Source organism: Xiphophorus couchianus, chromosome 6, assembly GCF_001444195.1.
Source record: "Xiphophorus couchianus chromosome 6, X_couchianus-1.0, whole genome shotgun sequence".
Taxonomy (NCBI): domain Eukaryota; kingdom Metazoa; phylum Chordata; class Actinopteri; order Cyprinodontiformes; family Poeciliidae; genus Xiphophorus; species Xiphophorus couchianus.
The window spans coordinates 13432139-13456216 of NC_040233.1; the positions used below are offsets into that span (position 1 = coordinate 13432139).

Sequence of the window (24078 nt, forward strand, 5' to 3'; positions counted from 1 at the left end):
CTATTCAACTTGTTTGCCTGATTCTATTCTTTTACTACCGCAAAAGATTTGTTTAGAGGAGCAACCACATGATTTGCTCTAACTTATGAAAACCTTTAATTTAAGCAAAACATTGTGTAAAACATACTGAATACAGTAATTAAATTCAAAATAAACCTGTGAGTTACTCCTATGATGAAAATGATATCACTGAGTGGCAAAAAGCAACAAAATTCTACATTTAAATTGCAATTTCATAAAACATTTTGCATATTTTTGTTCGGAGAGTTTTGACTGCTTTATGCAAAATCAGTTCTCTGATAAAAAAAAAAAGCTTCTCTTAAGTACTACTCAGCGTTGTGCAACTGGTAAAAGCAAAGAAATCTTAACATAAACATTTTATTTTTGTAAATCATACTAATGGCAGTTTTGAAGCTGCATTTCTAATCTTCTGAATGTTCCTGTAAGCTGTGTTGGAGCCACAATCAGAAATTGGCCAGAATCTGATTTCATGATAAACAAGACAGGTGGCCTTTACAAGATTTCTGATTGAGAAGTCAAAAGAGTAACCAATGTATTGTCTAGCTTGCAAAGAGCACTTGTGGAAAGCTCCAGAAAGTCCTGGAAAAAGAAATTACGACTTTTCTGATTACAACATTAACTGCAATTACACAACTACAATATCCACTATGCACACTCATTGTGCAGTTCTTCACTGCCAAAGAAAAAGCAGATTGTTGAATGTGGTTTAGTCATTAGTAGCCAGAGCTTAACTGCACACATCCTGTATTTGTATGATGAATGGTTCTGCACAACACCACAAAAACTCCAAAGTTCACAGTTGGGAACAATATGGTGTGAGCTGTTCTACTTTGTTTAAGGAAGGATGAAGAGGAAGTGAACTGGGGTGAAATTGGAACTAGGTTACATTGACACATTTGATTTTGACCAAAAGAGAAAAAACAGAAAAACAAATATCTTTTCATATAGCACCATTGTTTGCAATGCTCAATAAACATGACATCGCCTGTCATTGTAGGGTTGACCAATTGGAGGTCACAATTTGTCCCAAAGTATGAGATAAGATAAGATAAGATAAGATAAGATAAGATAAGATTTATTTGTCATTGTCATCAACAGATTACAACGAGATTTAGATAAACAGATGAACATGCACCCCTTATCTGGAGGAACTGAACGTCCCTCAATAATGCCAGGGTTCATCATTGCTAATGTAACACACATTACTTATATGGATATTAAAATGACTAATTATGAGTTAGTTAATAAAATCAGATCGGAAAAATTCCTGGTTCAACTGCTGGAGGGAGTGGTAATTTATAAAAACACACAGACAACCAAATAGTGCAAAATTAGTGAAATGTATTAAATTATATTTACAACATATACAGACAAGTTCTTCAAATACTCCATGAAATCCTAGAGATGTTTTTTTTCCCCATTATCCAAGGCAATATTTAACAGGTTCAGCTCCTTGATGGAGGTGAGAGGAATGATGGGAAAGGATCCAGTTCAGTTTGGTTCAGTCCAGAGTGAGGATGAAAGTGTGGCTGTGGGCTTGAATGCCTCCTACCAGATTGGAAGGAGTTGACAGGATGCAACATTTCTCTTGATTCGATGTATGGTTTAGCTCACCAGTCTGGTCCACTTGGCAACAGACAATCAGATTCCAGGATCTGGAACTGGATCTGAAACAGGATCTGGAACTGGACGCAGCAGCTGTCTATTAAGACGCTGACATACGGCTTGTCATGTGACACCACGCGAGAACAGACACACAATTGTGTTTGTTCTTGTTTGGTTTATTTTTGTGCTTAAAAGAAATTAAGTAAATGAGGATTTCATTTTAAATACTGTATATCTTTAAATTAATAAAAATAAATAAAAGTGAATCTACCGTCATAGCCAATTCAAGGAAAATAATAAGTAAATCTTGTCAAATGTTGTCAGTGGGGAAGCATGCAATTCCGACAACCATTATCCAGAGAGTTTAGTGGGCAGAATACAATTTTTTTTACATTTCCAAAACCCAAATGGAATTTGGAAAAATGCAAGAGATGTCGAGTTGTTCTTACAGATGAACATCTACCACATGTTCATTTGTAAGAAGGTAACTGGTAGTAAACATCCCATTGTTTTTGTCATAACGATACTGTATGATATTCAAATCAAAGCTCAATAAGTGAAGGCAGTTAAGCTTTACTTTGTGTTTAATTCCATATAGGTAGCTCTATAGCAGCATGTGCTGCAGTAACTGTGCTATTTACATTTAAACACTGTTTCATGCCAATGTTTAATTTTAGGCATTTTGCTGAAGGCAGATTTTCACAAGCTCATATTATTTAAGTAATTACTCGCCCGTTTCTGCAAGGACAAAATACGTCTGATACAGCTTTCACACCTGCGACAGACTGGCGACCTGTTCAGGGTAATCAATGCTCAACTGCATCAAATCACTTTAGCTAAATTGCAACTGAATAATTATTTGTTCTTAAATTGCACTGCGAAATAAAATTCTTCTGCAATAAAACCCATCTTCCAGAGGGTGGCAGTGTGCACAATGGTATGGAGTGGACTCAGGTTACCTTTGTAGGTCTGAGTCATCTACTCAGTCATCTGACAAAGGGAATTGACGGTAAGCCCTTCATCTTAAATATAGTCATTGATGTAATAATTAGAAAACAAATCAATTGAGTCTGAATCTCAAGCGCCTGAAAGGACAAAAATCAGGCTATGGGAGGCATTAGCTTAATTAATAAATCAAAGATTTAAGGAAAATGCAGTTTATGTTTGAAAGTTTGGTTGAAAAGTCTACATGTTTTATCTCTTTATTTTAGCATCTTTGTAAAAGAATACACAATCACTTTGTTACATTTCACTGTGTTTAAGTGTTTTACAGTGATTATAGGCAATAGATTAATCAAAGTTGTGCACAACTGGGAAGTGAAAGAAAAATTATACATAGCTTTAAGATGTCTTTATGAAGAAAAATGTGTGTTTTTGTATGTCAACCACTTGGCTTGTATTAAACAGCAGATGGCATTTTATGGATTTGGTAGGGTTGAACTTTTATTATACTCCTTCAGATAGTGAAGGTGCCTTGTTAAGTATTCCAGAATTTGGAATAATGTTTTATACCTCGTTTCAAATTCAACCTTTAAATTGCAAAAATTAGCCTGTCTGTTTCATTCCTTTGTCATTATGATGCTGTATGTTCACTAATGCTTTCCAGTAAACCTCAGAGGCCTTCAAAGAACAGCTGTATTTATACTTAGAGTAAATTATTCACGGGTGGACTCTTTTAGCTTAGTCACTTATTTAGACAATAGGTTGCACTTAATTTTATTTGGGGATATCTTCATTCCCTTCCACTTCCACATTAATTTACTACGTTTTCAGCACTTGCACATACAATCTCAATACAATCTCTTAGAATTTGAGTTTGTAGTGTCAAAAAAATAGAAAATGTTATAAAGGTATGAATACTTTTGCAAGGGATTCTACTTTAAGTTGAGGATGATTTCAGTGAGTCAGATGAACATGTACTGCATTTGTTGTAATGTATCATTAAAATAACTTGCTTAGGTTTACAATATGGACTCTTGTTTCCATACTGTTGTGAATGATAAAATCAAAGGCATATGTGATGAGCTGAGATTTTATTGCTGTTTATTGTTCTTTAGTGTTGATATTTTAAACATGGAGGTCATGTATTTTTGTGAGGCAGTTACTCATAAAAATGTTGTGAACCAGAGGGCAAACTAAAAGCCAAAAGGCTTAGAGTGAGCTGTGTATTTGTGCAGCAGAGTGTGAAGTGAGCAACAGAGAATTCAGACACAATCAATAGCTGAAATTGTGTATGTGCCTGCCTAAATGCATGAAGACTGTAGAGAGTGCACTGTAGAGAAATTATTACAGCAATAATTTTGGTCAAATTTAATTGGCCACAGGATAATGTAATCCCACATGGATTACTACTGTAAAGGCTCCACCTAACTGGTCAAAATTATCTGTTTTGTGAGTTGAAGATTGCATTGGCGATTTTATTGAATGCAATAAGGAAGGTTTTCATTTTATTTATTTATAATTTCCTAGTATCAAAAAAGGAGAGAGCACAAAAATCCTTATTTTTGTGCTCTCTCCAAATAAGGATGAGGCAGAATAAGGATGAGGTTGCCCACAGCAGCATCTATTGGAATCACCACTGCTCTGTTGCTCAGAATATTAAAAAAAATCTTGATATTTGATGCACATAAAAGGGAAGACTAAGATAAATTAGAAAGCAAGGCATTTTCTGTTTTTTTTTATTTCCTCTTTTTCAATTTATTTAAAAAATGGGAGATAGAGATTGATGTCATGATTAAGTAGAGATTCTGGAAATAATTAAAACCTTCTGTGGGAACTGTTTATGGGACAATTATGAAAAACAAATCTAAAGAGCAAAAGACCTTCAGGGTACAACTGCTGCTCAAACATTAACCTCATGCATGAGTAATCAAAACAAATTTTCCCACATCTTCCTTGCTTATCTTAAAGGAAAAGGTTTGCAAATGAACTCCTAAACAAAGCTCATGCATTTTGAAATGAATATCCTCGAGTCTGACCAACTTAGAATAGATATTTTTATGCTTGGAGAACCAATGTAATGTGAAAAACAAATAGTACAAAACTGAAAGAAAAGGCAACTGTGCAGATGCCACTAAAGTGTGGTTTGCAGTTCTTGCATTTACTCAGTTTCACAATGGTCTGTTTGTGAATGTCTCCCATATGATCACTGTAAAGTGTGCTTTTTTTTAAACCCAAGAGGTCTTATAATACTATTGTCTTCACACGGAAACAAGACAATGCACTTAGTGTGCTCTGAGTATGTGGCCGCTTTGCAGTGTGACAACACTTGACAGCAGTTGTCACTTCTGACATCATTCCTGGAAAACAATGGCCTTTTCCAGGTAGTGGAATGCCCCACTGCACTCCAAGAAATTGACTCGAACAGATGGTGTGGTCAGTTCAATGAGCATCGCACATTTCTCTTCTCAAAAGCATTTCACTTATGCATTAATTCTGTCTCATCTAGGCAGCTAGTTTGAGAAAATACAAGTCCATTTAAATAAATTAGAATATTATTGAAAAGTTGATACATTTCAGTACCTTGAGAACATCATGTTATAAATGTCTTTCACTCACAACTGGATAGTTCCAGCATTTAGGACTGTGAATGGGTTCAATGACTATAGATTAGCAAACATAAACTTAGAAATAAGCTTATTAAAAAAGGAGATATTATATAAAATGACAACAATAACAATAAAAAAACTGTTTGACATATAATGCTTATGAATACAGTTTACACCATCATGGGGAGACTACTTTGTTGAAAGTGACCTAGCAGACAGTTACTGACAATCTCAAGAAAGAAAGCTATACCTTATCTTAAAAAGTTAGATGTTCAAATTGCTGCATTCAAGTCAAAGTGTAAAAAAATGTGTACATTTTAAAAATTGAATTCCTGAAACAAATGTTACTTTTTGGTATTCTAAGTCATTATGATGCACTTGCACATCATCATATGATTCTACTTAAATTTTCAAGAGACACCCATAAAATTACACCCTTGATTGAAGAGACCAGACACAGGGAAGTTGAAAATCTTACAATGTATATAATTGACACAATATTGCAGGTACAACAGCAAGTGAGACATGTTATTGTAGATATTTCTCCAGCTCTTCATGGCACCTGTTTTCACCATAGAAACAGACTCTCAATAAATTTCTGATAACAATAAAATCAATGTAAATCTAAACTAGAAATAAAACATTTCTCTTCCCCATATATTGTTACCACTTTGAAACACTCTTCAAGCTCCCAGCACAAATAAGGACATTGTTTTTGAGATGGGTAGTATGCATTGCAGTTTTGCCAACTTCTGTGCATTGCAAAAGTGTTCATATAGTCGAGGCAAGTAGAAAACCATTGTGGGAAAAAGCCACTTTAAATCCAGTTTACAGTTTTCCACAAGTCTTGTAGTGGACACACAGAGCAAGTGGAAATGTGTGCTCTGGTCAGGTAAGCATAATACTGAACGTCCTAGTCACAATACTGAACGTCACATGCAAACCACAATGTGTGATAGAAAACTGGCAATGTGCATCATCATGAACACCCCATTCACACAGTGAAAGATGGTGGTGGCAGTATCATGCTGTGGGGATAATTAAGTTAAGCAAATTTAGGAAAAATAGTTACATTTGGTCAGAGGAAGGATGGTGCAAAATGAGGAGCAATGCTCTAAGGGTCATCTTCCAGCCGAACAACGACCCTAAACATAGGACAAAGGGGTTTAGATTAAAGAATATTCAAGCATTAGAATGATCTACTCAGAGTCCAGATATAAATCAAATTCAGAATTTGTACCAAAACCTAAAACTTCATGTCTCCATCCAACCTGATTGAGTTTGAGCTATGTCGGAAACAAAATTGTCAAGATGTTTAGTCTTTAGATGTACAAATCTTGCTCGGGTATTTCCCATAAAAGATGTAATTACAGCAGAATGTGATTCTGCAAATTGGTGCTGAATACATAAAAATATTATAGTTTTCAAATTTTTATTTGTAATAAAAAAAAAGAAAAACATTGAAAACATTTTCCTTCGACTTGATATTAATGTGATGCTTTGCTTTGGTCTATCACAAAAAAATCTAAATCAAATTTATTCTAATTTGTGTTTGTAAAGTGACAAATTGATAAAAAGGGGGTATGAATACTTTTGCAAGGAACTGAGCAGCGATGAATGAAGGCAAGGTTGTAGGATACATGCTGACCTGAGATCAGTGCAAACCATTATCAAGCTTCCTTTCACACTTTGGAGCTTCGTGTTTACACTCCGTCACCGTCCTCAAACAGGACTCAGCATGCCAGACCACATCTATCTGCATACACACATTCCCAAATCAATAGTCATTTCTGGAAGGTGTTGACTTTCTCATTGATCGAGTACCTTGTGATGTCTTTGTGCAGACAATACCATTTTGTGGCCTCATAAAAGTGCATGTTTTGGTAAATGGGAGGGGGACAAGGAGAGCAAACTAATGAGATCAGAAAATGAATGAAAAAAAAGGGTGAGGTTTGGAGGGGGTTGTGCAAATTTCAGCCAATGACATTGTGAGGGAGTCACTGAAATTGAAGTTATCGTTCTAAAGTCAAAGGGTTGTCTTTGAGCTGGAATGTCACCATGACAGTCAGTGAGTAATTTTTTGCTTTTATTAGGGCGTTCACATTCATTCTCAGTCACACACTGAGACCCTTGCAGTGGTACTAAAGGTTTCTGTTAAAATATATTGCTTTTTTTTTTTTACCAACCAACATTGTACCATTTCTCTCTTTATATCTTTAATGTGACCCCAAAGTATCAAAGGCAGTCTCAGGCACATTTTCTAACCAGGGACAAAAAAAAAGACATACACAGTTAAACAGAAACAACTCATTCATTAATAGAGCTCTTTTTTTTTTTTTTAGAAAAAAAAGAAAAAGAAAGAAGACAGTATAAGAGACTTTTCTATTATCACATAAAACAAATGCACTTTGGAGTTGCATTATTTCCAAAAATCTAGGTACACAGAGAAAATTGTTTTTTAACATAAACGTCCATGGACTGTCCCATCTGGAGCAGTGACACATTTTAAAAATCACATCAATTTAATTCCTGTATTTCAATCTCGTTGTCACATGCAATTCTGACAGTACAGAAGCCATTAATACAGAATGTGAGCTATTACAGCAGTAGTTGAAAATGCTATTTTTGAAAAATGGACTATATTAATCTCCTATTGCTGTCAGTTTAACAGCGCTCTGTCATACATTGTTAGACCGGAGCATTTTAATAGACCAGAACGTTTTAATAGATTTCCTTTCTGTGCCATCCAAACAAGATTTATGCAGGCTCTCTTGTTTGTCCCCTCTTTGCTTTATCGGTCACAGACAAGTACACACATTCGGATTTACGCAATGAACTCATACATACAGTACATGCAAGCATTGTCCCTCATCCTGCATGTGAATTCATTCGAACTGAGAACTGCAACGCATCTTTGAATTAAAATGTGGTACATCGTTTCTCTCTAGCTAGCATCTTATCAGGAAAAGGTATAATGTTTTCCCAAAACATTCCCTGGAAGGTTGACACATAACAAAGGACTGTGTCATTGTCATCTTTGCCTCGACATCATGTAGAAGCATGAAAAGAGTTCAATAGGTCTTTATAGCTGACGAGCAAAAAAAAAGAAAAATAGGGGAGGAAGGAGTCAGACTAAGAAGTAGCACTCATATGGAAATGTTGCATGGAAATAAGTGGCAAACAGATCATGATAGAAATACATCAGTGGGAGAATTGGTTTGATATTTTCCCCAAGAACGCAAAAAAGAACAAACAAAAAATATGTACACTGCTTCATCTGCCATTAAAACAATAGTAAATTTCAAGGATGTGCTTGATTTGCCTTGACTGTAATTGTTGCTACACGCACACATAAAGCCCACAGCACTAAAATTCTGGCTGTGTACAATAACTTTGATCTGCCATGAACACTGAAAAAAGTACTGAACAACGTGAGGGCAAGAAAGTTGTATTTCTGCTTCTGCATATATTTCTGCTCTGTGACAAGGGCAGCCTTCTAACTAACTACACTGTTCCACTCTCTGTCAATTGAGACTATATCCGGTCATGTGAGCACTTTGCTTAAACCGGAACCTCAGCTTGATGCTTCACTGCCAGCAGGAGAATGGGGTAACTGGGTGGTGTGGGAGTTGGATGTGGTGGGGGCAAATGGAGGAGTGGATGGATGGAATGGAAGACAGGACAGAAGGGACATGTCTGTGTGAATATTATGACGACTTTTATTGCAGATTAGAGATAAACGGGCAGAAAGTGCTGACGGCATCAGCTCAGATCCCGCTGCAGAAAAAGATTACATGTAATAACACTGCAAAGCATAACGCATCAACAGGTCTAATGGGTCATGTTGTTCAGATTATCCTTCCTGAAAGTTGTCTTTTGAATATCTAGATTGTGTTTTTTATTTATTTATTTTGCTTTTAAACCAGAGATGTGAATAGTCTAATTATTGCTCTATTGATAACTTCTAATAAATAAATAATTTCTACAGATTAAAAGTGGAGATCAAATGTGCACATAGGGGCTACCGCATTGCTCCATTCTCCTTCTTCCCATCATGTCAATATCTAAATTACTGCTAGCTGTACAGTTTTATAATGTCTTAGGTGAAAATATTATTTTGGAGAACCCAAACACTAGAATCAAACCATTAGAGGATGCCAAAAGACCAACTCTAACAGTGTCATAGAATACCGACAAATCAAGAACAGGAGAAGAACAGAAACACAGATCAATACTCATGACTTCATTGTGTTTTAAAACCAAAGAAGGTCAATTCGAGTAATTTTTGCTATTGTTTCTATTAATTGGCTTACTTTTGGCAAAGAAACTAACCCCTAATATTTCCTCCCTGTCTGTTAAAACTCTCCAGTCCCCCATGTCCCAAACTCAGTCCCAGGAAGAAGAACTCTCCCACCAATTATCGCCGCAGCAACAGGATGAGCAGTGAAAGCAAAAGGATGCTGAATGAAGGGAGACTTTGTGACGCTGAACCTCTCACTTCCTTATTCCTTGGTGGGTAGGCATAGACTCTGGGTGGTTCGGTCACTGGGGCAACAAGGCGTGGCCCCCGGGAACACATGTCATCTGCACACATGCCACTTCCTGATCCACTGACATCATCACCTATAAAGAAAAAAGGTGTTTCTGTGACTGTTAAGCATGTGGTAATTACATTTTATATGTCTTTACATTAAGTTCCCCTCTCTAAAACTTAAAAGAAAAGGAAAATACATCTTTCACTGAATTTTCTTAATGTTACGATGTTACAAGAGCATTCTTTGAAAGCCTACCTTATGGATATTCCAGGTTTAACAATGTACAAAAGCTGTCTCGTATAACGCGTGTCTTGGAAATTTTAACAACTTTACAAATAAATTAGGAAACCATGATTTCAGTTTACCTTGATATAAAGTTATCAGTATATCAACCAAGATTTGAGAAGATAATTATACATCTGTGACACTGTTGCATATGTACCTTGTGTTTCAATTTTGCGCAATGATAAGATAAGTGAGAGTGTTTCCTTTCTAAGCAGCCTTTCCATTCTACGCAGCTGGTTGCAAGTTTTCTCCAGTTGTTTATGTCAGGATCTAGGTTGTGCGTTTATGTTTGTGCGTGTGTGCTTGTGCTTACAAGACTTTTTCTTCAAACATTGGGCGAGGTGGATCTTTTTGCAGACGATACACCTGGCTGCAATTATTTAATCACCACCTGAGGTTCTTAAGGAGATGTTGAAGGATTATTTGACCTTCCCAAAATAGTTTGCCTATTCTGGGTAGAATCAAGCCACCAGGGTCTGACTGGTTGAGCTGTAGTTTTCAGTTAAAACTGCCTGTCCTGAGAACCTGTCTATTGCTTCATTATTCTGTGCTCTCCAGGTTGAACTAATTTCTGGCAACTTCACAAAACACCTTGTCAAAGCTCCTTGTGTCAAATCTCTTCCAGACACCTACCTCCTCGGTCAAGCACAGCAGCTCTGAAACCACCTACCTGCCTGCCCACTCTCCAAACCTTCCACTGCTCAGACTTTGCCCTCACAAACCACTCGGTCTATGCAGCTCTGGACTAAACTTGTACGAAGGTCTGCATAGGTTGAATCTCTACCCCCGCCAATGACTATGCCACTTCACAAGGCCGTAAGCTGTTCCACAATCTCATGTTTACTGCAAGTTATCGCTTGTCTCACAGTCTTTGCCTTGCTTTACAGATGCTGGTTCCAGAAGCCAGAGCCCCAGACCCTCTGCAATGTTATTTTTCTCTTGCAAATAAATCATTTTCCTTTTATGTTGTGTCCAGTCCATGATTCTGCATCAGGGTTAGAAAACCACCTGGACATATGATAATGCATATGTTCAGTAGCTGCACTGCCCCTTAAGTTGTGGTGAAGTGTCAGTCACGTGGCTGAAAGAAAACTACAAAACACTTTCCTTAATTACAAGAATGGCAAATTAAAATATCTGAAAATAACTTGCGACAAACAAGGAGACTCAAAGGCAACTCACCAATACAATTATGTAAGGGCTATGCACAAACATTATAGCAATGACCTGATGATAGCACAATATTACATATTTCAATTTCAATAGCAAATTCAGCTCTTTTCTAAAAGCTTTCTTAGTAAAATAATTGACAAGTCGTTTTTAAAAGTGCAGGAATTCAAACTGATATATATTTTATGTTGAAAAACGTAACTATGAAATCATTTAGTAATTTGAAGTTGAAAATGTATTTGGTAAATGTAAATGGTAACGAATCATTTTTTGTATGTCACTCATGTTGAAAGTCATTAATTTAAAAAACATTAATTAATCCCTCTAATTTAATTTTGCAAGGTTTCCAAATAAAAAAATGAAGGAAAGACATAACAGCCCAACTGCAGAGATCAGCATAGATCAGATAGACTTGTTTCCAGACGATGGTAATGGATGAAAGAAGATGGATGGTAAAAACTATGTTTCAAATTACTCACTGGTATCTTGAAAATCCACATCCTGGCCATTAAGAGCATTCTTCAGCCGGTGGGTCATGATCTTCAGTTGCATTATTTGCTGGCGGATTTTCATGTCTGGTTTGGAGATGTCGATCTCCACTTCAGGGTTGTTGATCTGTCTGGCTAGGCCATCACCAATCACCTCAGGCAGATATCTGGTAAACATAAGCATTTCAAAATTGTCATGGTCACTGGTCACAGCATATATTTATCTACCAGTTTCATCTACCAAATAAGCAAGTCATCCATGCTTATTTGGATGACTTTGTAGTGACTCTAAGGCTAATTTAACACAGCCGGCAAATGCAACCCAAATCAACTTTTTTCATCCACATGCAACCTGACTTTTTCACTGCAGTCTGAACAGCCTACTTCCAATCTTATTGCACACCTCCCAAAAACAAATCAGATCTGTGCCATTTACATTTGTGGTGCTAATTCAGATAGCACCACGATTGTTTTTAAACATCTGCAGTTTGCATGGTCGTGTCGCATTTTATCTGGGTTTTATGTCATTCATGTAAGACATACATCATAACTCTGCATCAGAAGAAGCAAAAAGTGGTAAATTTGAATGTGAACAATGGCTGAAAATTATGATTATGAACTTATGAAAGATGTTTGTGTCACAGAAGCATCACATCACAATCTGACCTCCCTGGCTCTGATCCACAAAAGGCCATTGTTATTAGTTGTGCTTTCTTTTGATTAACTTTTGTTGTCTTGTTATGATCTTGTGACAATATTGTCAGCTCCCATTGCTGAATAAACTTTAAAATCTATCTATAAGCAGCTCCATCCATTACCTCCATGAACAATACACTTGTGTGTGACATCAGCATTCCTCCTCTGAACACGAGGGTCGCTTCAGGGACTTAAACTGTTCACACAATCATTGCAGTCAGGTTTAATTTGGAGTGTAAACAACCAAATGAAAACAAATCAGATTTGAGCAAATAATTGAAATGAGCATTAAAACCTTTTGTGTGAATATAGCTCAGCTATAAAATGTTTGTCATTGTGATAGAATAACTGAGCATTGTTTTCATCCAGAAAATCTCAGTTTATATTTGAGCAATTTTAACCTCCTGTTCACCAAGAGTGATTGAGAACGCAAGTTAGAGACATCTGTTGAAAAAAAATGTTTGTTCATTATCATTTCTTGTCTAGGAGGCAAGAAACTGACCTCTATCAGGTGTTTTGTGCAAGGCTGCAAAAATCACCCATTGATGCATCTTTGCACAGACTCGGTATGAAAACATAATCCTTCTAACTGTTTGTTAGACGTGCACTGACATACCAATTTTGTGTACTTTTCCTTGTTGGCAAGTAAAACACTCAAAGAAACTCAAATTATTGTGATTCTTGTCTTGTTAGTCACTTTTAATGAACGAACTACATTTTTCTAACATTGCCCAAACTCAAAAATACATTTTTAGAACTTGAATTTCACTGAATTACAGAAAACTTATTTGAAGCACAAAAACAACCTCTACTAGTAAATATTCGAAAATCTTTCAGTGAAAAGGAAGAGGGATATAATTAAATATAAAAGTCACAGAGTGCACACTGCATGGAGAAATATTTGCTCAACTGTACGTTGGGCGACTGTTGAGTACCCTTGAAGTAGAGAACAGGGACAATTGAAACATGAGACAATTGGAAAACAAATATTTACAGTTAAACTTTACAAGATGCAGGGAGAAGAGTTGTTGACTTGTACTTGGTGTTTGCTCTCTTTTGGGTTTGATAAATAGAAATAGCAAGAAAAATTTCACTAATAAAATATCTTATGCTTGAAGGAAAGATGGGGTGAAATAAAGTGGAATATCTTCCCATCTCTTTTCAAATATCATCACCTTCCTAAAATAATGTCATTTTTTGCTAAAAGTGTTCTTCCTTGTTTTGGCAAAAATCTGGCAGGGGAATAACCCTAATTGCTCAGTTTTACAATAACTGCACAGTGCTTTACATCTAATTATCCCCATAATATAAACTTTTTGTGAAAACGCTGAATGATATCAAGAAAAAAAAAAAAAATCTCCATATGAATTAAGCATTCACAACAAAGTCCTTTGTCAATCATCATTACCTGGCACGACTCATGCCGTTCCAGCACTTGTCCTCAGCCCCGGTTCCACTGGCAACTCTGTCACTGCAAAGAACCTTTGGTAGGGAAACCCAATATGGTCGTATTTCTCTCAGCTTCATGTTGACATCAGACACCTAAAGCAGAATTGATCATGAGATCATTGACAGAAACAGTAACTAAGCAGCCTCAAATAGAAGGGGTAAGGAAAATAATGCACTAGTCATCGATGGTGTGCATTTTCTGACAGATTCGCCCATCTAATATTTATCAGCTTCTAATCATTGAATAGTTGTCTACACAAAGCTGAGTGCACAAGCTAATGGGGTTTAACCTCTAATTATGTGCATATCTGAACAGGTCAGGAAAGCTTAGAATCAGCTAGATAAATACTAACCGACTTCGGCATTTTGATGACACTCCTGTCATCGACTACGACCCTTCTTTTACTGGTGATATCTTCAAATCCGGAGCTGGTGGCTCCTCCTTCACTGAGGCTGCCACATGCCTGGAACAGCTGGAAGAGGTGGAATCAAGAAAACATAAAAAGAAAAGAAGAGGGTGGGGAAAAACATTATAAAGGAGACAAATTAATGAAAGGGTGGTTAAAGGATGATGCGATTAAGCGCTCTCAGTGAATATGCAACATTGTAAGCGAACACAGTTTTTTGGTAGAAGTAGAAACAAACCTTATTTTTTGAAAACTAAGAAAGACACATAGCACTTATTATTTGCATGACCCAAAGATCAGCCAGTGCTTTTCAGTTGTAGCCTGACTCTCAGCTAACCTAGTCTTACTTGTCTCCATCGATTATACAAGTTAGACAATATATTGAAACACAGACACACGAGAACAAAATCTCTGAAACTTCATGCACAACAAAATTTTTGATTTTATTTATTTATTTCAAACAGGTTTTTAAAAACTGTATCAAAAACCATATGCTCCAATATGTTTTATCAATGATACTGCAGCACATTATTGTTGGGATAAAGCTACATGCCAGAATGAATGTCACTGAACTTTAAACACAGTACTTTCATAAAGAGATGAGAATCAAAGGCTCACACTGTGTATGGTTACCATATTGACACAGGTGAGAGACACTCCCACCAGGCCACAGTTCACCCCAGGCCAGACTGGCCCTTTAGGAAACCTGAACAGAGGAAGCTTTGATTTCTTCTCCTGCCATCCACCTGGATTTCCAACTTCACTAAACAGCCCAGTCAGTTTGTTTTGTAATATTGCCAGTTGCTGTTGAATGCCATATAGAACTGCTACCCAAACATCATTATGCCTGTAAATAAAAGCTTTGCCTGCAGATTGCATCATGACTCAAAACCATTCATTTTCAACTAGATATAAGAAGCAGTACAATAGCATGAATGCGGTGAGACGCTTAGTGTATTATGTAAACAAAGATTGTGAAAAGACTAGACATAAAAGACAGTACTTCAATATATATCAGACAGTGGAGACTTTTTATCCATGATGCTATTTTTACATCTTTAGCAAACACATCTAACATTTTTAAAGCTTTTGAAAACTTTAAATTACTTTTTAAGTAAATATTCCCTTCAGCAGCAACACAGAAGTCTGCAGGAGAAAATAGAAGTCTTATGAAACAGGTTTTTCTGTTTCCAAATCAATGGACTATGCTGTGTGACGCCAGTAGCTCCACCTAGTCATACTGTGCCTCTGTCCTATCAACTTACAACTAAAGGAGGTCTAGGAGTGGTGGGGTTCAGGTTTGATTGAATGGGCCATTTTTACAATGGAATTGGGCTAAATGGAAAACCAAAATACACTGAGCAGTGCCGCGCTGCTCAGTGGAAACAAGGCATGATCCACCTGGGAAGACACAGGGCTAAGGACTCAAGAGAAGGTGATTCCATCACCACTTCAGAAGTCACTGCAATATAATAGTTAAACGTTTCCTTGTCAGCAGCTTTGACATGCCTCTTTAAAGTCACCTCGCAAGTTGGGACTACACCTGCAAAGTGGTAGACATGGACGCGATAATAATTTGTAAGTAAGAGGACCAAGGAGAGTGCCCCTACTTTGCATACTATAGGACACCTCAGAATATCTGGTTGAATTTTACTCTTTGACTTTGACAGTCTGTCGAGTCTCAGATTCAGGAGAAGTGGGTTAGCTTCTGTCCTGAGAATTGAAAAAAAAACAAGATTTTTTCCATCAAGCAACAGCTTATAGATCCATGGGAGTTTGGTTGTTCAGTCCAGTTGTTTTTTATCTCTTCAGAAGGCTTACAACCACGTTCCTCAGGTCATGTTATAGGGGTTGCTGCAAGGTTATTCTTGGGAGCACTTCTGGGAGCTAGCATAAGTGGCACAGGAGAGGGAAGCCTGAGACCCTTTGCTGATGGTGCTGTCTCTGCGGCCCAGATTCGGGTAAGCAGAAGATACTCGATAGATCAGTACATAATTTTTTTATTTGTAATAAAAACAGTCTTTGTAGCTGAGTAGGTATTTAAATCTCTATGTGTAAATCAAAGTGCAATCTTACCTTGCTGTTGATGGTTTCCATGTTATCCATCATACTAAACATGGCTTCTGATATCTGATTTGGGAGGTAAGGGATCACGCTTTCCACATCATCCAAGCGGCGCTCTCCCACCTCAATCATTGTATCTGTAAAGCATTAAAAAATAAGAAACAATGAAAGAATAACTTGTTTTTTAGTATAAAATTTTGGTCATCTGTTCAGCAACTTTTATTAACACAGTGTGTTAATAAACAAAACATCATGAGAAGATGTGCAGGTGAACTGAATCATTGGTGCTTGAGTATCATACTTTTATTTTAATTATATGACACACCTGTTAGTTAATGATTTGCAAAGTTATATGGGAAAACTTTAAAGGAATGGGACATTCAATGTAGGGAGGCTAAAGTGAAAGACGTTTTGTCCCATTACTTCAATGGTTTTCATTTAATGTTGGAAATCAATGAACAGAAGTTATGTTCTAATATTTTTTACAGATTTGTTTTGCCAGTGTTATGAATTTATTGCACCAAACACTTCAGAAGTTGCATTGACTCTCATTAAAGCTGTAGGGTCTATATTTCCCTAAAAGATGGTGTTGATGTTATGCAAGTTAAGACTTCTGAATCCATCACAAAGCAGATTTTAGTGATAGCTGGAATTAATTAAACTCTACTTTGTTTTGAGGCTGACATTAATTGTTGACAGCAAAATATACACTTAAGTTGTACATGTAAAGGTTGTCAAGTCGCAAAAAGATGCTGTACGAGTACACTCCACACCAAATCTAAAGGTTTGCACAAAAATGTTTTGGTATGAATACATGTACTTTTACAGTATCCTCGCAATGTGTATGAGTATACGTGAGTGTCCTCTGACCTGCTAGATGTGACCATTCTGTATGGAGGTCAGCCTGGTTGGCGAGGCAGCCCTTCATGACGTTGCTGCAGTAGTTGGCACAGGGTTTAGCAGTGGGCATGCCACGACAGTGGGGACAGTAAGTCATCCTCATAATAGCTCCCATGCACTTCTGACTCAGTGGCACCTGTGGTCAGGCAAAGGCAAAAATAAACTTTGGTCCCACGACAAAAATAAAAACACAGTTCTATCAAACACGTCTCACTTTTCTAAAGTGAAAATCTGAAATCAAAAGTTAATTAACCTGGACATTTGATCACTCTTTTTTTTTCCCTTGTGACACTTTTTTATTCTACTGCAGAAATGAAAATTGGGTTATGCAAAAGTAACTTTATTTTATGTAATGTGAAAAGTATGGTTTTTGCTGAGGCAGTAACAGCCACAAAACAGTGGGAGGTCACCTCCTGTGGCGAACTTTGAATTTTCACCGTAGTTTCTTCTGGCACTGTGCCCTTGGAAACCACTAAGTTAAAATGTATTTTTTCTTTTTACATGTGATGAAAAGACCCTGACATTGATACAAGTGTTCTCAGCCGCCCACTCTGTCGTCCCTGCCTCCTGCATTTCTCTTCCTATTCCACAAGGCCATTCCCAAAGGGGAAGAGGCCTTCGTGCGTGAAAAGTGAAACTGGGTTAATACCAGTAAGCTCTGTTCACAAGAGAGTACAGCTATGCATACAAAACCTCAAGAAGTATGGAGTGTGTGTGTGTGCGCAAGAGGGAGAAAGAAGGAGAGAAGTGGAATGAGCCTAGCTACGCATACAAAGCTCTTCTAAGCTGACATCTGGGCCAGCTTGATGCTTTTACTGGAAACTCCTCCTCCAGCCATAAAGTCCCAGTTAAAGCCACATTTGATCAAATCTGGAGTAAAAATAGGGCAATAATGTGCGATAGTGAGAAAAGACAAAGACACTTTGATCATTCTACAAAATATGGAATGTGCTTAAGTCAACTTTCCATAGAAGTAACTAAGGTAACTGAAAATAAAGATTGACTTGCCATGTTAGGGTATTAATCTAGATTTTCTTAAATCTGAATAAGTGGAAGTAGCATGTCATACTAGAGAGGCAACATAAAGTGCAAAGGAAACAGAAAAGGAAAAAAAAGAACACATTTCCATGCACAATTTCAACTCATATGACGAATGAGTCACACCCTCATTCCTTTTTTTCCATTTTTCCATCCATACTGTTACCCTCATTAGCTAGGGATGAGTCAGATGATTGCTTTTAAGTGAGCAGAAGAGTTAGTTGAGTATACAGCAATGACTGGGCAGAATACCAAAAAGGCACATGATAGGATGAAACAAGCAATGTGAGGTCAACTAAGGTTAATATAATTTTTGCTGACATACAAATGTGGATTAAACATGACCTTTAGAACACGAATTATGGTAAAGCTGTGATATATACTCCTAAAAATACTTGTTCTATGTATTTGATTAGTTGGTCATGCTCTGATCTTAAACAGCAGCAATTTCAAACTATGGCTTAATGTCCTTTTTAAACAGATGGTAAAGAAAGTGATGAAATAACTATAATTTTCTGTCATTTAATGTCCTTGTCCTACAAGGACACTAGCTACTGTATCTTTATGGTGAACAAAGTTACCTAGTGCTGCCCCTCCCCCCATGCACAGAAAAATGCATATTTTTGCAGAAAAATATGCATTTATTTTCAGCTGGTGGAGAAATTAAGCCTAGGTGCAAATTCAAGCTGGGAGATGTTCTCCAGCCTCACCTGCATCATCCAATTACTTTGCCTCTGCCGCACCCAATCATCGCACAAGAATCCACTTATAAGCCTTGTCATCCATGGATCCTTCTGCTTCCCGGGCTGGTTTCAACCTGTCTCCACCTCATCTCCACCCTCACGCTCCCAGGATTTTCAGGCTCCTCTCTTTTCCGGTCTCCACTCCACCACAATGGTCTGGGCCCCGGGGAAAGAAAATCCTAATCCTCGCCCTAAACTGTCCATTCAAGCTGGTGGCAATTCTTGTCTTCTGCTGGGGTACAAGCCCCAAAGAAATCTACCTTCAATCAAAAAAATTGCCTTATTGTTGATTTCTCTCTTTGTGAGTCTCTCCACACTGAAAAACAGTGTCTCACTTTTCAGTTAAAGAAGACAAACAAATGTCATGGAAAACATTCAATGTGTATGAAAAGGAAAGGGTGCCATGAAATGAGTTGTGTGGAACTACACACAAGTCTCAAATTCTCAGATGATTATCTTTATTTTGACTAGTTGAGGGGGAGCAGAAAGAGGTGCTCAGCCAGGAGGCAATTTAATGCAAAAACTTCTGCTGGACAATGAATCACTCATCCGAAGTTAACATTATTTCAAAGCTAAATTTGGCAAGCTATGGAACGGTTTGCCAGATGTTCTAAATTAAAGCAAAAGATCGTTGACTCATTAGATCTTTAAAATTGTTGTGTCACTTCCAAAATACCATGAAGTCACGATATTAGGCTGGCCGAAACCTAGCTGCTAAATAAAACATGTACTTACCCAGAGTGTTTAAAATCCCCCAAGAAGCCCAGAAATAAAGACAATTCAATGTATATTTTTAAAAGATAAATAGCTGGTTCAATGGTTGCAATAAAATCATTTTACTGCAAATATTATGACCAAATTACAATTAATGAAGGTATAGGTTCTCTGTCTATCCTGTGAATGATAATGAAAAAAAGTAGAATATCCTCTAAGTTGAGCATCATTTTCACACTTCTCCATTTACATGGGTGATACACACAGGTACAATTGTCAAATGACTCTTTCTGAATACTCCCTATGGTTACATTGCATAAGACACGGTTGAAAGTTATCCAGTTTATGTTAATGTATCTTTTAGAGGGACATACTTTACTTGTCTCAGTTTCAACCTTATATCGCTTCCTACCCCACCTCTGTCTGACCCATAGCTCAGTATTTATATCTTTCTCAGTACTTGTCTCTCTTCTGTAATTAGCACGGATATCTAAACTTCCCATTCTCACTGCGCTACAGAGCGAGACGATCTAGACTGCTTGCCTCCGGAGTCAGCTGTGCAGCACATGGCCTACTTCCAACATTCCCCTTCCCGAGGGAATAAAACAGTCCAGAGAAAGTTAAGGACAAAGCAGCTGGCATAACCTAGAGCAAAGGAAGGGTGGAATTAATGCGTTACTGGAAAGAGAGATTGCAAGTTCTGGCTCAGATCTGTTTTCTGTCAGTCAACATTTATTTTTACCATCTGCCACTTAATTAAGCTTTATTTTTATTTTCCTTTTGAGACACTATCATCTTTTACTGCGCGCTTTTACTTTCTAATCAAACCAGCCGAAAGCAATAATCATTTATGCCAACTTTGTTCGAAATGATGTAATTTCTCGTAGTCATGCTCACATTCATTGAAAAGTAGCTGATTTATGTCAATTTTGCTTAAGACCTCTGTCCTGACTTTGTCCATTTTTTTGTCCATTTCAACACCCACATATTCTTACAACAAGTCAGAAGGAATCCTCAATATTAATCCATAATTTGAGCTGGTCACAGTGAGTGAATGTGGAACGTATTTTCTTTTGAGTTACCATAGGTGTTTTGCAAGTCACAAGTATGTCTCAAGTTCCTCCACCCAAATCCTGAGTCAAATCACAGGTAAAGGCATAAAAGTCCCATGTTAATTCGAATGCCTCAAGGCACTCAAGTTATGAAACGAGTCGAAGTCTTATTCTTTTAATTTTGAGTTTTAAGTAAGAAGTGATCCAGTGTGATCAAATAAATAATTTAAACAGTGTAATTATGCTGTGTGGCTCTCAGCACCTTCCTCCTGTGCCAGCAATACTACAAATCTCCGTGAGAAATGGATGGAGAAAATTTCCTAAAAGAAATCTCAGTTGGTTTTTGTCTTGGAATTTCTGGTTTCAAGCTTCGTGTACATTACCTTGTGATTTTTCATCAACAAACAATACATGTTAAATTCATGCCTTTCTTTGCTAAGTGCATTTCTGCATTCCTCTTCAGGTTACTTCTCTTACCACGCTCCTAATCCAGTACCTGACAAGAGATCATTTTAGCTGCGGCATCAAAAATGGCTCCCCCACAAAATGATTTCTTGGTCTTGCTCCAATCTTAACTTTACTCTTGTGTTATGTGCAGAGAAAACCATTTCTCTTGGGACATATTAACCCTCGCTACGTCCCTGGAGACATTTTTCAGTTTAGAGTTGACATTAACTGGTGTTGTAAGGGCTGATGGTCCACACTGCAAGACATATTTTATAGAGTCTATGGCTTCTACCAACATTAATCTGCGACAGCTTCATACTGGTCATAAGGAGTGGTAAAACTTGCATGAATGAGTCTGTTTGAGTTTAGCTGTAAGCAGCATCACTAAAGAGATAGGCACACATGCATTTTAGCACACTTAATAAAAATGTTGCAAGTGAAACACAGCATTATAAAAAAACACGTAGAAATTGATCTTTCTCAAAAGCAGTAAAAATATTCTTCCAAGATTTGGAAAACAGGACTATTTAATGTAGGATCTGTAGATTTGAGAGCTGGAAGTTTTACCTGTAACACTTTGCCCACCACTTCTCGACTGGTTTGCAGTCCCTGGAGGAATGCACGTGCCGCCACAAATGTACGAGTGACCTGTATCGTCATTTTATGGGCGGCCTCTCCAGAAAGTCGAAGTGTCTCTATTTTCTTTGACACACACTCCTGGTAGTCCTCATCTGTAACAGGCAAGCATGTGTAAAACTTTCTGTATTCGTAGTGCTTCACATAAAACAAAGATGCATCGAGTCCACAGAATATGATTTAAATTGACATCGTCTTAGTTTTTGTGCACTCCTTGGAATAACTTTAAAACTACAAAATGATGAACATGCTAAATTGTTTAATTTTCTTATTCAGTTGTAGCTCCAGTTCATGGTTTGGTTCTGTGTCATTACCATAAGAAATAATTTTGTTTTTCCAACCAGAAAAAAAGCAAACAATAAGTTTAAGTTCATGTTGACATACTCTTGTAAAGTGATTAAAATTCAATTATTTTCCGTAAATATATTTTTTCAAGGACCCTCAAGAAAGCATGACTATATAAAACATTCCACCTCATTCTCCTCTGATTAGAGCATGTTCTTCCTCATATTTGCTGTGCTCCCTTTATGGCTTGTGGTAAACTACAAACAGGAGTTATTGTGGCTTTGTTTTACCAATGACTTTGTAGCCAATGTTTTACAAAGACCACATTTGTGGAGCTTCTCTGATTAATGTCCTTTTTAAAATTTTTTTTACAGTCCAACAGTTTGGGAGGACTCCCATGACCATGTAGGTTTGCAATTGTACTGCTGTTTGCTACTTCTAAGCACTCACCATGCTTTGAGGTAAAAACCTAACTTCTACCATGGCTACATACTGTTCTTTATTTACCCCAGAACATTGGTAAAGACAGCCTCTTGAGATGTGGGTGATTCATGTTTTATTTCAGATGACACAAAGCCCCACTAATATTTTTTTATTAATATTTTCTCCTTTTTCCATTTTTGAAAGATGGATTGAACATTGCTCTCTCAAATAATAAGAGACATTGTTTTATAACCTAAACGTGACTTTGATTTCTCCACAACTGTATCTCTAAGCTGTCTGGTGCATTTTTTGGTGGTAATGATACAACATTTTAAAGGATTCTGTATGAATAGATTGGCCTACGTCATTCATATATGCAAAGCACTCCACATCACACACTTTGGAACAACACAAATAGGGCTTCATTTGCTGAAATAGCATACCTATTGAACTCTGCTTATTTGCTTGGTAAAAAAGCTTCTCCAGCAGCTTGGTCCAGAATTCATTCAGCACCTCCTCCAGATTGACACTGGCACTCCGGTAGTAGTCCCTCAAATCCTGGTACAGGTCATGAAAGAGCTGGGAATTTCTGGAGTATAAAAAGCCCCATGTTGAAGTGAACGTATCCTGAAGGGTGGCCCTGGACCTATTCATTAAATCATCCATGTAGCCTGAAAAACACAAAAAATAGGCACATTTAAAAGCATAGGTATATTGCCATAAACTATAGCCTTGTAATTAGCCACTTTGTTTTGGTAAAGTTAGGTAAAAACTTAACTCCTACTGTGGCTAAATACTGTTCTTTATTTACCCCAGAATATTGGGAAAGACAACCTCCTGAGATGTGCGTGATACATGTTTTATTTCAGATGAAACAAAACCCCACTAATAATTTTTATTAATATTTTCTCTTTTCAGAGTTCGCATTTTAATGTTAGACTGCACCCTAACATAGGTGCAGATTAATCGATAGAAAATAAAACCCCAAAAACATAAATTTCTAATTTCTCTTGTTTGGATACATGCTCAGAACAATGTCAGTGAACACAAATTGTAGCAAATTTTTCTTAAAAAAAAAAAAAGCCTGTTTTTTGTGACATGTTCATGTGTTTGGGTTGTTTTAACAGACAAATGAAAAGTAGTCTTTAACCTGTTTGTCTAGAGGTTTTACTTCAGTATTGGCAGGAATCTCATCAAAAAGTTTTGCACCTAACTGCTAAGTCTGAGTCCTATGCTATTTTCACTCGAATAGTATTGATTTTCAAGCCTTTGAGCGTATTCTTGATAAGGCACTATGCCAATTTGGTTTGAAGGGTTGTTCAGCACCATATTCATGACCTTGACTGACATAAAAATACATAACATCTTTAAAACTGTCTGTGGGAAAAGTAAAAGAAAAAAAAAAGATTGTCCTAAACAGAGAAAAAAAAACTGACATAGACATTGTAAGTGCAGTGACCCATAAAAATAAAAAAAAATATTTTTACTTTTTTGTAACACAATTTTTCAATTCCTTAAAGACATTTTAATGAAAACACAAAATTCAGTTTTTAAAAGGTTTAAAAGAAACCT

At 37.0% G+C, this 24078-nt stretch overlaps 1 protein-coding gene across 1 annotated transcript in view; it reads right to left on the minus strand.

The window, feature by feature from the left end:
• Positions 1-5639: 5639 nt before the first annotated feature.
• gpc1b (glypican 1b) overlaps positions 5640-24078 on the minus strand; it is a 70246-nt gene continuing 51807 nt past the window's right edge. The window contains exons 4-11 of the mRNA XM_028020001.1: positions 22950-23177; positions 21730-21893; positions 17139-17304; positions 16281-16405; positions 14151-14270; positions 13757-13890; positions 11644-11819; positions 5640-9797 (exon numbers count right to left, since the gene is read on the minus strand). Coding sequence (XP_027875802.1) covers positions 9592-9797; positions 11644-11819; positions 13757-13890; positions 14151-14270; positions 16281-16405; positions 17139-17304; positions 21730-21893; positions 22950-23177 — 1319 coding nt within the window. The 3' untranslated portion in view covers positions 5640-9591. The remainder of the gene's footprint in view (positions 9798-11643; positions 11820-13756; positions 13891-14150; positions 14271-16280; positions 16406-17138; positions 17305-21729; positions 21894-22949; positions 23178-24078) is intronic.